General features: G+C 43.8%; 1 protein-coding gene and 1 long non-coding RNA gene across 2 annotated transcripts in view; both read left to right on the forward strand.

The window, feature by feature from the left end:
• The window catches only part of LOC310755762, a 1,619,227-nt gene that overhangs the window by 1,596,662 nt on the left and 7,317 nt on the right, over window positions 1-15,248 (forward strand). The gene's annotated exons all lie outside the window — the stretch shown is intronic.
• On the forward strand, window positions 2,033-8,694 carry LOC310755716 (uncharacterized protein C17orf67). Its single transcript, XM_083599062.1, has 4 exons — window positions 2,033-2,172; window positions 3,373-3,473; window positions 6,032-6,152; window positions 6,271-8,694. The coding sequence occupies exons 1-3, from the start codon at window positions 2,124-2,126 to the stop codon at window positions 6,146-6,148; spliced, it is 267 nt and encodes an 88-aa protein (XP_083455188.1). The 5' UTR covers window positions 2,033-2,123; the 3' UTR covers window positions 6,149-6,152; window positions 6,271-8,694.

A 15,248-nucleotide genomic window follows, 5' to 3' on the forward strand; every position in this document is an offset into this window, starting at 1 on the left:
TCTGGTGCTCCCCACCTTGTAATTCAAACATAAAGTGAAGCTTAAAGACCAATATCAACAGTGCTATCAGGAGGGATTTTTCCCTCCCTAATTATATCACAACCACAATCCATTTGTTGCAGGATTAAAGTCTTAAAGTGTTGTACCCAACGAAGACCTACCCAAGGTAGTCCCACTGAAATTAACATATTTCAATTAGTCATGCATGTTAATTTAAGTGGGTTTGCTGAGTGGAACTAGCCTCAGATATAACGCAGAGGGATTTATTACAGATAAAGTGGATTGGCAGATTGCAATCCCGCTAGAGGGAGCTAAATTGAAAGAAGATGAGGAAGAAATGGAATACTTATCTGAGATGTGCTGTTTGTGTGCTGAGCTTGAGAAGCCTCATTCAAAGGCTCATGCCTAAACCCATTTGCCCAGCTGCATAGTATAAGTTGTGTTTCCAACTGGCTAAGTAAATAGAATCACAGCCCAGCTTCTTCCTGTGCCTTTAACAGAGGTTTGATAATGCAGAAGTGAATGGGTAATACTTTAAATGGCATGGAGCCAAATGTGATTGCCAGCTCATTTCTTCAGATCAAATTGCTGTTGCAGCTACAGATTCCAAGTTCAGAAGCTGGCAGCCCTAGACTGCACATGGAACAAAAGTGGATCTTGGTAAGTTCAGTAGGATGGTGTTGTCTTGAAACACCACCAGAAGCGAGTCAATAGAATGCAGTTTCCCCACCCTGTCTCCCCCTCTGCCAGCCCTTCAAGGCCCACAATAAGGGTTCTTGGATGATATGGACTCTGGATCTAAAACCATCACAGCCATCTTCCCGCATCAACTTCAGAAGATGATGACAAAAATGAATTTTTATTTCAATATGGTCCATTGCTAATTGGCGCAATGTTTGTTTTTCATGCACATTCTCCCCTCCCCCCAGTGCCTGTTGGGTGAGGAAAGTGCCACACTTTAATGACATTAGGGGAAGGAGTATGTTGAACTGAATATAACGGGGAGAAAGGAGAACTCAGCATGGTGTAGGAATTTCCAGTAGCGGGCCCTGGGTGTTAATTTTATAACCACCCCTATACCAACAGGTGCTATGACAGGTTACAACAGTTTAACTCAGCCAGATGGACAGGGTATGTATGTATGTATGTATGTATGTATGAATAAATAAATAAATAAATAAATGTATGTATGTTATTGTTATTATTAAAATTCAGTACTAAAAAAAGTTAAAACAAATTGCAGCCATGGGAATAGGACGAGTCATGAAAACACAGGTTTCAGGTGCCAAAGTGAAGGTACAAGATACATCTTTGTGGGGAGCCTGTTTCAGAGTCTAACTCAGGGGTCAGCAGACCTTTTCAGCAGGGGGCCGGTCCCCTGTCCCTCAGACCTTGTGGGGGGGCCAGACTATTTTTTTTGGGGGGGGGGAAGGAACGAATTCCTATGCCCCACAAATAACCGAGAGATGCATTTTAAATAAAAGCACACATTCTACTCATGTAAAAACACCAGGCAGGCCCCACAAATAACCCAGAGATGCATTTTAAATAAAAGGACACATTCTACTCATGTAAAAACGTGCTGTTTCCCGGACCATCTGCGGGCCGGATTTAGAAGGCGATTGCGCTGGATCTAGCCCCCGGGCCTTAGTTTGCCTACCCATGGTCTAACTCTTCTTCTTTGGAAACAATTGATCATAATGATTCTGGTGTAGACATTGTGTTTGCCTGAGCTAGCTTCCTTCTATATAAACACACACAAGAACTTCTGGCAATTCATCTTGGCCCATAGCACCTTTCGGACACCCTCCTCCTTGTTTACTTCTGCCTTTTTGGTGCTCCTCTCCATGTCTTGTTTTGTTTTTTAAAAGTGTTGAAACGCTGCAAAGAAGGCCCGTCTGTTTCTTTTCCCAAGGAATAGATTAGCCCCCCCAAGAATGTCAAAAGCTCACAATAGCCATATTCAAAACCCAGGACCAGATGTCCTCAAACTCATACTCTTAAGTCATAGTAGTCAAAGAATAAACAAACATCTGTGACTGACGTAGCCGCCTCAAGTAGGCTAATACCTCTGTCGGGGTAATTCACTTTGGAGGAGCAGACTAAGAAGCAGCAGAATCAAAATGAAGACAGCTTTTGTTATTGTTTTGACCCTTCTAACCATTTTTGTAGGTAGGTATTATTAGCAATGGGGGTGGAAGGGAATATGTACTATTCTGTTGGGAGCTCTAGACAGCAGACTGGCTTGTTGTATTTTGCTACTGAAATTTTCTCCACGATTCTGGCTGAACTTCCTACTGTGGTGTTACATAGCAGCCTTTTAATTTTGACAGCTTGACAACCGGGCTAGTGTGGAAGATAATCTATAGAGATCAATATCAGCCCTATTCCTGCGCATGTTTACTTAGCAGTAAGCCCCACTGAATTCAACGGAGCTTATTTTCCCAGCAAGTGTTCTTAGGATTGCAGTCTGAAAGAGAGCCATCCTGTCGATATTAGAGTCACAGATCAGTAAACAAACTGCTAGCTGCTGTTCTCTTGAACACACTTCCTACTAGGGTTTATGTACTTGTTCTGGGTAAATATGCTTAAGATCTCACTGTGCTGCTACAATCCTATGCATCCTCACCTGGGAGTGATTGCCTTTGAATTCAGCGCACTTAACTTCGACAAAACGTTGCACAGGGTCGTTTAAAGTTGTAAACCTGTATTTTTTTAATTGCCAGTATTTTACTGCAACTCTTGCTCAGTGATCCATGCGGTTTCTTTGCCTAGATAAGGCTCTCAGAGCAATCAATCAATAAAATAAATGCCTTTATCTTGCATAGCAGCCCTTTAGATGATGAAGTGCAATATTAACCAGGATGTTCTCCTGCACAAACTGTGTTGAAATGAATGAGAGCTGTTCAGAGCACGCCTTCCATTCATTTCAATGGGGCTTGCATGCACACACACACACACACACACACACACACACACACACGCACACCCCAGTGGATTGTACCCAATGGAAAAAGAGTAAATCTGATCACAAGTAGACGGTGCTGTTATACTTTCCTAATTTTGTGAAGAGATGTGGTTCTATGTAGGTTTTGTTTACTTTAACCTATCCAACTTATAAACAAGCCCTAGTTTATTATTAAAAATGGTTTCAGATTCCACTCATGCCTCCTGGAATGTAATATCCTCCCGAGAAGGCACTGTAATGAAAGAACACTTTGTGTATTGTAATATATATATATATATATGTGTGTGTGTGTGAGAGAGAGAGAGAGAGAGAGATACGCACACATCTATAATATAAGCCTTCTAAATACTTTATCGTGTACCTGAAAACTTAACTATTCTTGTCCATTTCGCTTTTTTAAAAAGATGCCTCGCCAATACTACCAGAAAAACAAGCCAAGCAGCTTTTGAGAACCCGTCGCGAAGACAGACCAAGAAAAGCTGGCTTCCCTGATGAACCAATGAGGGTGATTTTAATATTTCACTTAAGTAAAACAGATGCTTTTGGGTTGTTTGTTTTTGCTGGCTTATCTTTAAATGCGACAGATTCTAAGCAAACCATTAAAATCAGCACAAAGCTTCTATTGTTAAGCTTTTGAACATTTTTTTTTTTGCCAAAATAAACTCAAGCGGATCATTTCTACAACGGCATGATTGAATGTACCTCTGTGTTCTATCTGTGCGACTTCTTGCCATTGCTCTCCAGGTCTGAGAATCAATAACTGTACACACCTGCTACTCCATTCTAACAAAATGGCTCAGTTTTTAGTTAAGAAAGCTGTATTTCATCTGCAGGAAGGGGGCAACCAATTAAGCAATGCTTTAAATTATTGTGTGCATTAATGTACAAAGTGAAGGATAGAAGAGTATACACGACAAATCCTCATTTTTTAAAAAAAAACAACAATGACCCACTATAATATTAAGCCCGTAATTGTACATTTACATTACTGATCATTTTTAGGAAATTAATAAAAGAGACCAGGATTCCGCCCCCCCCAGTTGCCTACCCTTTTAGTCTCATATATTCCATATGCTTGTCATTTATTCATCTTTACAGACCTTCAACTACCATTCACACACAGGTGGGACTTTGGTCTTATAGCATTCACTACAAACTGTTGTGAAGCGAGGCCGCATTACACCATCAAATTCTTTTTTCATGTTGTCTCTGATTTGTGCGCAAGCCAAGCAACTTGTACCAGAGAGGTAAAGGTAAAGGAAAAGGGATCCCTGACCATTAGGTCCAGTCATGGCTGACTCTGGGGTTGTGGTGCTCATCTCGCTTTACTGGCCGAGGGAGCCGGCGTACAGCTTCCGGGTCATGTGGCTAGCATGACTAAGCCGCTTCTGGTGAACCAGAGCAGCGCACGGAAACACCATTTACCTTCCCGCCGGAGCGGTACCTATTTATCTTTTTGCACTTTGACGTGCTTTCGAACTGCTAGGTTGGCAGGAGCTGGGACCGAGCAACGGGAGCTCACCCTGTCGCGGGGATTCGAACCGCTGACCTTCTGATCGGCAAGTCCTAGGTTCTGCGGTTTAACCCACAGTGCCACCCACGTCCCGTTTGTACCAGAGAACATTGCCTTAAATGCAAAGCAGGCATGGGGGAGGCGATCATGCAGGTGATCTCTGCCTTAACGGAGATCTAGGTGTCTCTGCGCAGTGTTTTAAAATGTGCTGTATTTATTTACTGATACTTAAAAACAAACAAACCTGATTAGGTCTAAATGCTTTCTTCTTTGTTTATTTCTTATTATTTAATTTTTGATAGTTTTTAAAAATTAATATTAAATCATACTACTTATAACTATGATATGGAGATACATACAGAGAGAAAATTGATAGTAGAGAGACAGAATAGAGTGTTTTTTTCAGGATGTGATGCTAAGAAAGATTGGAGCTGTCTCAGGTGGGAGCTGGGAAGATGTGGATCACTGTTTGTGTACGGAAGATTAAGATAGAAAGTTGACAGAATATAAAATTTTGTTTGTGTGTGAGTGTTTTTCTTCTTTCTTCTTTGTCCTTACTCTCTTTTTTCATTTTTTATTATTTTATTCTCTTTAGATAGCAGCTTAGTTTGGTTTTTATTGCATTATACGTTGAAAACCTTTAATAAAATTGAGTTTAATAAAACAGATTCAGGTAGGTAGCCGTGTTGACGTGCTGACCCAGTCGAAATAAATTAAATAATTGTCCAGTAGCACCTTAGAGACCAACTAAGTTTGTTCTGGGTATAAGCTTTCGTGTGCATGAACACTTCTTCAGATACACTAAAACAGAAGTCACCAGACCCTTACAGTTTATATAGTGGGAGGGTGGGGTGGAGTTTTTCTCAGAAGGGTAGTAGCAGAAATGTGCAAATGTATAGGTTCCTGGAGAGAAGATTGGGGCTGTTTTGCTCCTCCTCCAGTTCTACTGCTCTATAGTGAGCTAAGCTATGGTTTGGCTTAGCGGTTGTCTCACTACACATGAACGGTGAGGGATAAGTCATAGAACAAACCTACAGCTTGTTGTTTGCCTGAAGTGAGATAAACCACAAGCCTGAGTTCAGACACATCACTAAGCCATGGCTTAGTACAGTGGTACCTCAGGTTACAGACGCTTCAGGTTACAGACTCCGCTAACCCAGAAATAGTACCTCGGGTTAAGAACTTTGCTTCAGGATGGGAACAGAAATCGCTTGGCAGCGGCGCGGCGGCAGCAGGAGGCCCCATTAGCTAAAATGGTGCTTCAGGTTAAGAACAGTTTCAGGTTAAGAATGGACTTCCAGAACGAATTAAGTTCTTAACCCCAGGTACCACTGTACATAGTAGCAGCAAGGCAAAAGGAAGAGCAGAGCAGCTGTGATCTCTCCGGGAACCTGCATGTTAACTCATTACGTGCAAACTGGGTCAATGAGTTTGCTGTTAGCATATACTATGGGTAAAGCAACAGTCACTCTAAGGTGGTTCAGTACATCCAACCAACAGACTCAGTGGCCCATCTCTGAGTGGCTTTAAAAAATACTTTCCTTTAACAGGAATACCTGCTTTACCTCCAGCAACTGGAACAGAGATCTGAAGAACAATTCTTTGAGCACTGGCTGAATCCACACTGCCTCCCACATTGCAACAGGAATATAGTTCACCCGGTGTAAAAGGGTCAGTTCCTTTCTGAATGACAGCAAGCCTTCTTTTCATTTTTAACTATTTCTTTCGGGGCAGAAACCTCATTTTGCAATGCGGTGTTGTGATAACATTTCCCAATATTTCTTCCCAGATCATCCTTCTGTGTGTGGGAAAAGGAACAGTCAACGTTAAATGAGACAAGATTCACCTAGTACTGTCTATGCCAGTAGAGCATCCAAGGCTTGGGTGTTTTGGGAGACTAATCTGCAGTCCTAGCTACTTAGCTGAGCTTTCTTGGTCACGATGGTAAGCGCTTCATTTTGGTGAAAAAGCACAGGCATACATTTGTGCAATCTCCCAGGCCTCCATCTCTTTCTGAAACATGGAATCGTGATTTCTAGTTTAGAAAGCGGTAGGTTCCTTAGACATCCCTAAGAATTCTGTTGCTATTATTGTTCTTCAAAATTCAGCCATCTGAAGTGGTTTAAGTCAGCATCTGTGCATCTGTTTTTAAGTCAACAATCTCAACTGCCAAGGAACACAGCTGTCAACCTTCCCTTTTTTTGCGGGAAATTCCCTTATTCCAGTGCCGTTTCCCGTTGCTTCCCGCTGCTATCCCGGATTGTTAGATATCCCGTAGACTGTCCCTGGGAAAGGTGAGGCTGCTGTTCCCTTATTTTCAAATCTGAAAGTTGATAGCTATGCCAAGGACTTCCTGTACCCCAGCATAGTTTCCTTCAACTGCAATGCTTTGCCCATTGACTTGGGAGCAAGTTCCTTTGAAATGAGCATTCCTGGATTGCTCGGTTGGTTAGAGCGCGTGGTGCTGATATTGCCTATATGATCGAAAATTTGATCCCCATATGAGACAGCTGTTTGGACTAGATGATCCTCAGGGTCTTTTCCAACTCTACAGTTCTGATTTTATGCATGGAACTGGGCTTCATCCTTCTCCCATCCCAGCTCATTCTTTACCAATTGTAATGTACAATCTGATCTGGTGCCTGATTTGGAACTGAATCCTACCCAGTTTAATAAAATGTACTCCCAGAGAAGATGGGCATCTTAATGATCTATACTGCCTCTCTAGCAAGACCAGATGCAAAAGAAGGCAGGACCCCTGTACCCTTACTAGTTGCATAGAAGCGGGGATTTCAGCAGGTGTAGCTTGTTAACGGAAAAATCCGAGGGCTCCCTTGGACAAAAACAAAGACACCAACCAGGATTATTTGGAGCAAAACAGCAGCCTGTAGGCTTGGTCTTTATTGATCTGTTGCAACAGGGTGCTCCCCTCACCTGCAGGAGAGAGGAGGGACCCAGAAAAATGGCATGCAAGGCCTTATAAAGACTTTTAAAATTCCCACCCTGTAGATCAAGACCACCCCCAGAAACATCATACATACATCACAGAAGGGGTGTAACCTAAGACCACCCCTCAGATACATCACACCTACATCACAGAAAAGGCGGTCTAAAACAGAAATTTTAATATTGGTTTTTTTCTCCTGCCCTTGTTTATCTCCTGTCTGGCAGGTTACTTGATTGGATTTCCTGGGTAGCCTGGCCAGTCTTTTGTAATGATAAATACTTAGTTCCTGGGCCATGTCACAGGCTCACACCCTATTCAAACACAGACATACCCTTAAGACAGGATTTGTGAAGGAAAAGACAATGGGGAGGCTTTTCCATTTTGACCTTGCAGAGAAAAGATTTGGCCAGTTTAGGAATCAAAATGGTTCCAGGTTGGCCTTCCTGTGCTGATCTATGTATGTGCTTGGTTGGTACACTTATGAACATTACCATATATCTAAGACTTCAAAATTCCTGTCACAAGCTTAAATGGCAAGCAGACCCACTGAAATCACCTCTTCTTCTGCACAACTAGTAATGGTGCAGAAGCCCTGTCCATTTTTTCACCTGGCTGCCCTCCCCCCACTCCTTTTCTGCTACTTCTATTTGTTTGTTCCCCTCAGTTTCTCTCTCTTTTTTCTGATCTTAAGTTCCGTTTCTCCACACTTCTGCAGCAATGTGCATATTTTTGTTTAAAAATCCCCACGAAGATTCGTCTCATTGCAAACTTCTAATGCACACGTATTTGAACACAGTTTTGACTGATCTACATTTTTTTTGGGAATGCCATTTCCTCCAGTACAATGCCTTTTTGTGCACATCATTTGGTCCTTCATTGTTGTGGAGAAGTGCACATTTTGAAGGGTTTTGTCTCGTGTATCAGTTGGGCAGTACAAATAGGGGTAGTTTCTAATTAAAACAGCTTGTGTCCTCAGAGATGTCCTTTCAAGAATGCAAGTTTGTGTGTGCCCACACACATATTTCCTCGAAGTTTGAGGAATACGTAGCTGCAATTTTGTTCCAAATGTCAGAAACTTCCACTTTAGGGTAGAAAAGGAAATTGGAAGCTTTCACTAATAAGTAGCCACAGGGGCAAATAATGTAGCTGATTTGGAAGATGAGCTGAATGACAGTAGTTTTGCTAATTACTTTGTAATTAAATGCAACCATTTGCTCAGCATTAGCTTTCTGTTAATTGCCTCATATAAAACCTGATTCAAACAAAGCTTGTTTTCATTATTTTGGTGTTTCTTCATTGAATCCGATGATGAGTGTGGGTAGAAATTTTCACTAGGCAGTGACTTGTTACTCTATAAATGTGGCTGTAATAGCTGCTTGCAGATCTGCCGCTCCCCATTCCCACCCTCCTTCAACAGTCGAACAGGGGAGTTGTTTCGCCAGATCACGAGTGTAAAATATAGCGTGCAGTGAACCAGGTGTGAAAGTACAATGATTTACAACATGATGGGTACAAAGATGCAAGGGGATGGGGGGGGGCCTGCCAGGGTGATCGCCCCGGCTGCATTCTTGTGAGGGGAGGAGGCACTGCTCATACCACCCTCCCCAGGCCAGCCCTGCGCTGCTTTGCAAGGTCCATTATACATGAAGGAGCGTCTCCACCCCCATTGTTCTGCCCAGACACTGAGGTCCAGTGCCAAGGGCCTTCTGACGGTTCCCTCGCTGCGAAAAGCCAAGTTACAGGGAACCAGGCAGAGGGCCTTCTCGGTAGTGGCACCCGTCCTGTGGAACGCCCTCCCACCAGATTTCAAAGATAAAAACAATTACCAGACTTTTAGAAGACATCTGAAGGCAGCCCTGTTTATGGAAGCTTTTAATGTTTAATAGGTTATTGTATTTTAGTGTTCTGTTGGAAGCCGCCCAGAGTGGCTGGGGAAACCCAGCCAGATGGGCAGGGTATAAATAAATTATTATTATTATTATTATTATTATTATTATTATTATTATTATTAGGCAAAGCGACTTGGGGAGGGCAGCGTGAGAAGGTGCCAGGGATTGGATTCAAGGGGACAAGAGGGAAGAGGAACGGTGGAGATCACCCACCCCACCCCACTGTTCTCCTGATTCTGCAGTAGAAGAGGAATGCAGCATTGATTTACAGCAGGGCTTTGAGGAGTACAAGGAAGGTCACAGCTCAGAGATAGACAAACAGCAGAGTTGGGAAGAGGGGAGACAGAGGCAGGGCAGCCAGCCGACACGTTGTTACTGGAGAGTATTTCTGACCCCCCTTCTCCTAGAACTTCGGCGTTCGTTAAGTGTGCAGGAGCAAAGGACTCAGAGACAACTGGCCACAAGCAGCCACTGTAAAGGGAGATCCTGTGGCTAGGGAGGAGGGAGGAGGAGCCCAGTTGGAGCAACACCATTGTCAGGGCTTGCTGTGTTCTGTGGTCTCTCCAGGGCCGGATTTAGGTTTGATGAGGCCCTAAGCCAGGCATAGGCAAACTCCGGCCCTCCAGATGTTTTGGAACTACAGTTCCCATCATCCCTAGCTAACAGGACCAGCAAGTTTGCCTTCAAATGCAAACTAAGTTGAATTTCTTCTGCATCTCTAGTCCAGAACAGGGCTGGCCCAAGACAATTTGGCACCTGAGGCCCCCATTAGAAGGGTTGAGTGAAGATCTACATCAGGAACAAGGAGGGAACGAAGATCGACATCTGGATCTGCTGCTCCTGTGGTTGACTCTCCTTGCCTCATAGGTGGGCTGGCCCTGGTCCAAAGTCCTACCTGATCCTATTTGTTGATTGACTATCGGTTCTGAAGGCCTGAGGATGGGGACAAGATGCTTGGAGAAGTCTGATCGACAACTTTGCATGTTCCACTCTAGGTTTATTAGCAGGAAGTTGACAAATGCCTTGTTGACAGAGGGGTGATCCTAGGTACCTGTAATGGCTTTAGGGGTTGCTTGTGCGTAAGTTGCCGCCGCTCTGGGCTAGGTTGGCTGGTTAAACCATTTCTCGCTGGACAGCCATCCACTCCGTGGCTGTTCAGTCGCTGGCAGAATCCGTCAGTGGGCGTTTCTTAAACCTTTTCCAACATAAAAGTTGTTTGACGCCTAGTCTCCTTCTACTCTCCCTGCGCGGAAGTCTTCTGCGCAGGGAGGGCGTGGGTAGCGGAGGACCTGTGCTCTCCCCGCTGGTGTCCAGTGAAGAATCCCGGAGCCTGCTCTCTGCTTCCCCCATTAGCCCCCCTCTATCCCTGGTGTTGCGCTGATTTTCTTCCCCAACAGGAGACCTGCCTCTCTCCCTGCTTGGCCCCTCTCCAGCATCGCTGTGGAGCCTCGCCTCCTCCTCTAGTTCCGATGGCAGTTCCCTGACAGTACCTTAACGGAGTATAGCTGCTCCTGAAAAACAACAAAAACAAACATATATTGGAACAACTATTGGTTTATGGCTAAAGGCTCTTTCCTAAGGAAATGTCTGCTGGCCAATTCAAGGCACTTTGGAATGCAACTGATTTTCCTAATTCCATTTCATTTAGAATTTAGGTGCTGAAACTGCTTTGGTCACATAATTGTATGGAAACTGAAACTGAAACGGAATTTGTTAAATTCTGTGAAATTGTTAAAATTGTTAAACTGTAGGAAAACCAAAAATGGGAAGCGGTGGCACTGTGGTCTAAACCACAGAGCCTAGGGCTTGCCGATCGGAAGGTCTGCTGTTCGAATCCCCGCTACGGGGTGAGCTCCCATTGTTTGGTCCCAGCTCCTGCCCACCTAGCAGTTTGAAAGCATGTCAAAGTGCAAGTAGATAAATAGGTACCATTCTGGCGGGAAGGTAAACGGCGTTTCCGTGCACTGCTCTGGTTCGCCAGAAGTGGCTTAGTCATGCTGGCCACATGACCCGGAAGCTGTCTGTGGACAAACACTGGCTCCCTCGGCCTATAGTGCGAGATGAGCGTGCAACCCCAGAGTCATCAGCGACTGGATCTTACGGTCAGGGGTACCTTTACCTTTACCTAGGAAAACCAAAACATTATGACAAAAACCCCAAAGTTCTTTATCATGTGAGAACATGGTACGCCAAGAATCACTTCTTACCACATGTAACTTCCTAGACTCTGAGATTTTTCTCTGAGCTCCTTTGAGATGTCCTTTTTTGTTACTGCACCCCCAATTATAGAGTGCCCATCTCAGAGGACCCACTTTGCACTTACTTACAGTGGCACCTCTGGTTACATACGCTTCAGGTTACATACGCTTCAGGTTACAGACTCCGCTAACCCAGAAATATTACCTCGGGTTAAGAACTTTGCTTCAGGATGAGAACAGAAATCATGCTCCAGTGGCGCAGCAGCAGCGGGAGGCCCCATTAGCTAAAGTGGTGCTTCAGGTTAAGAACAGTTTCAGGTTAAGGACAGACCTCTGGAACGAATTAAGTTCTTAACCCAAGGTACCACTGTACTTATTTATTACCTGCCCTTCACCCTGAGGTTCCAGGGTGGGTTACAACTTTAAAACATAATACTGAAAACTGTTTTAAATAACTTAAAATCACCAAAGCAAGGTGGGTCCTAAAAACATACATCTCAAGTGTCAAAAGCAAAGGGGAAAGAGATGCGTCTTCAGCATTCATTGGAAGGTGGAGAATGAAGATGATAGATGCGCCTCTGTGGGGAGGGAGATCCATAGCTTAGGGGCTGCCACCGAGAAGGCCCTCTCCTGGGTCCCCACTCAGCTCACCCCAGCCAATATATCCAGTGGTACCTTGGTTCTCAAATTTAATCCGTTCCGGAAGTCGTTCCAAAACCGAAGCATTCCGAAACCAAGGCACACTTTCCCATTGAAAGTAATGCAAAATGGATTAATCCATTCCAGACTTTTAAAAACATCCCCCAAAACAGCAATTTAACATGAATTTTACTATTTAACGAGACCATTGATCCATAAAATGAAAGCAATAAACAATGTACTGCAGTCACACAATCAGTCAATCAATCAGTAGCTGAACTGGGTTCCACACAGTCACAAAAACACAAAATAAATAGCAAAAACAGACAGCATAACACTCAAAATGGAAGTGTGGCACTCAAATAAGAAACAAAACACTCAAAATGGAAGCGTAACAATCGAAACGGAAGTGTGGCACTCAAAACGGAGCACATTCGGCTTCCAAAAAAAGTTTGCAAACCGGAACACTTACTTCCAGGTTTGCAGTGTTTGGGTTCCAAGTTGTTCGAGTACCAAGGCGTTTGAGAACCAAGGTCCCACTATACAGTGCTACCTCAGGTTAAGAACTTAGTTTGTTCTGAAGGTCTGTTCTTAACCTAAAACTGTTCTAAACCTGAGGTACCACTTTAGCTAATGGGGCCTCCTGCTGCTGCCGTGCCACTGGAGCACAATTTCTGTTCTCATCCTGAGGTAAAGTTCTTAACCCGAAGGTACTATTTCTGGGTTAACGGGGTCTGTAACCTGAAGCGTATGTAACCTGAAGCGTCTGTAACCCAAGGTAAAACTGTATATCTATCTATCTATCTATCATCTATCATCTATCATCTATCATCTATCATCTATCATCTATCATCTATCTATCTATCTATCTATCTATCTATCTATCTATCTATCATCATCTATCTATATCTATCTATCATCTCTTGGGCCTTGAAAATATTGTTGTAGCCAGGACTGACCCACCCATGACTATCTCAGGTGCTCTGATCTGGGCTAGCTCAGGTTGTGGCAGGTAAGATGTTGCTGCATTGCATCGGCCATGTTGGCTGGAGCTGATGGGAATTGTAGTTCAACAACATCTGGAGGAAGGGATCCTCTTGACCACCTCTGGCCTAGGCAATCTAGGAATTGCCTCTTCTATTAATGTTTAGAAAAAAATTTCTGGCCCATGCTAGCATTAGCTTAGCTATTACATTACGTATTCTACATCTTAAAGCCACACAACTTTCCATTATTCTCCACGTGAATATCTTGCTCGAATCTGTACCCACAAAGGTGGGTTTCAATAAAGTTTCTCACAAAAGGGTTAGAATATTAGAATGCAGTTACCACAAGAATATCTAATACTAGAGGCATTGGTATGTATTTCAAAGACTTGGGGCACAAATTTGCACCTGCTAATTTATAGGTATAGATGCAAATTTAGGCTGCAGTTTCCAAGAAGGGAAAGCAAACTGGCTTACTCTGAGCTATGTGGTGGCGCCAGGTTTTTCTTGGTTCAGTAGTACAGTGTATGTTGGGCCCTCTGCTCCCCCCCCCCCAGCAAGTCATTGGCAAGAGTTATGTACAATATCAAAACTAAAAGAAGTAGCTCTGGGCCACTTAAGATGGAAAATGGGTGGGTTCTCTCCAGCATTCACTCTGCAGCCTGCCCAGTTCCCCTGTAAACAGTTTTAATAAATCAAAAGGGGTGGCAGGGGAATCAGATCTGGGATTTGGTGCATGAGATAAGAACTTCTAGAATGTTTAACTTGTATCGTTTAAATCTTTGTGTGTTCACAAACCAGCAAAGGCACTTCACTGGAACTGGAAATCTTTGAAAGCTAGCTGTCCACTAGATGTCACTGTTCCTGCATGTAAATTATATAAACTTTTTGACTCAAATGATAAAAGTCTTAATTGTAGGTGTCTCGTGGCTATAATGTAGCCCTTTCCCCATACAATGGGGAAAAACAGATTCATTATAACCTATCCATATATATATATATATATATATATATATATATATATATATGGAAAAGCAGTATCGTTATTTTGTTTAATAATCCAGGAATAGTTTGGCATATTGATCCAATGATCTTATATAAACCATCGAGTTGTTATCAGTTACCTCTTCCTATAAGTAGTTTCATTTTGTATAATTTTCACCATAAGTAAACTTTAGTTTACAAAGCCTGAGTAGAAACATGGGCACTTGCTCAGTAAACAATTCCTCTGAGATATATTTACACACATTAGTTGGAATGTGAGCCTGGCATCAAGAACTATCTTTACATCTTGTTGCCATATTCAGCTCCACACACAGCTACTTATTCAGTCTGCAAAAGCAAAAGCCTTGACCATCAAAACCAATAGTTCATTTCATTCGCTGCCATCCCTATTTTTTGAGTACCTTGCTTGGTCCCTGCTCCTGCCAACCTAGCAGTTCGAAAGCACATCAAAGTGCAAGTAGATAAATAGGTACCGCTCCGGCGGGAAGGTAAACGGTGTTTCCGTGCGCTGCTCTGGTTCGCCAAAAGCGGCTTAGTCATGCTGGCCACATGACCTGGAAGCTGTACGCCGGCTCCCTCGGCCAATAAAGCGAGATGAGCGCCGCAACCCCAGAGTCGGCCACGACTGGACCTAATGGTCAGGGGTCCCTTTACCTTTTTACGCCTGATTACGCGGGTGGCGCTGTGGGTTAAACCACAGAGCCTAGGACTTGCCGATCAGAAGGTCGGCGGTTTGAATCCCTGCGACGGGGTGAGCTCCCATTGCTCGGTCCCTGCTCCTGCCCACCTCCAGTTCAAAAGCACATCAAAGTGCAAGTAGATAAATAGGTACCGCTCTGGTGGGAAGGTAAACGGCGTTTCTGTGCGCTGCTCTGGTTTGCCAGAAGCAGCTTAGTCATGCTGGCCACATGACCCGGAAGCTGTACGCCGGCTCCCTCGGCCAATAAAGGGAGATGAGCGCCGCAACCCCAGAGTCGGCCACGACTGGACCTAATGCTCAGGGGTCCCTTTACCCTTTTACTAATCTCCCTGTAAACAAATCAGGATAAGCACTCAATAAACAGGTCATCTGGAAGCAATGCAAGTCTCATGCAGGCTCATTC

This window comes from Podarcis filfolensis (genome assembly GCF_964270895.1).
Source record: "Podarcis filfolensis genome assembly, chromosome: 2".
NCBI classification, from domain to species: Eukaryota; Metazoa; Chordata; class Lepidosauria; order Squamata; family Lacertidae; genus Podarcis; species Podarcis filfolensis.

Excerpts from the sequence above, each read along its gene's own strand:
- LOC310755716 (XM_083599062.1), top strand. The coding sequence starts at position 2,124 with ATGAAGACAGCTTTTGTTATTGTTTTGACCCTTCTAACCATTTTTGTA. Across the intron at positions 2,173-3,372 it reads CCTTCTAACCATTTTTGTAG|ATGCCTCGCCAATACTACCA; the intron begins GTAGGTATTATT and ends TTTTTTAAAAAG. Across the intron at positions 3,474-6,031 it reads TCCCTGATGAACCAATGAGG|GAATACCTGCTTTACCTCCA; the intron begins GTGATTTTAATA and ends TTCCTTTAACAG.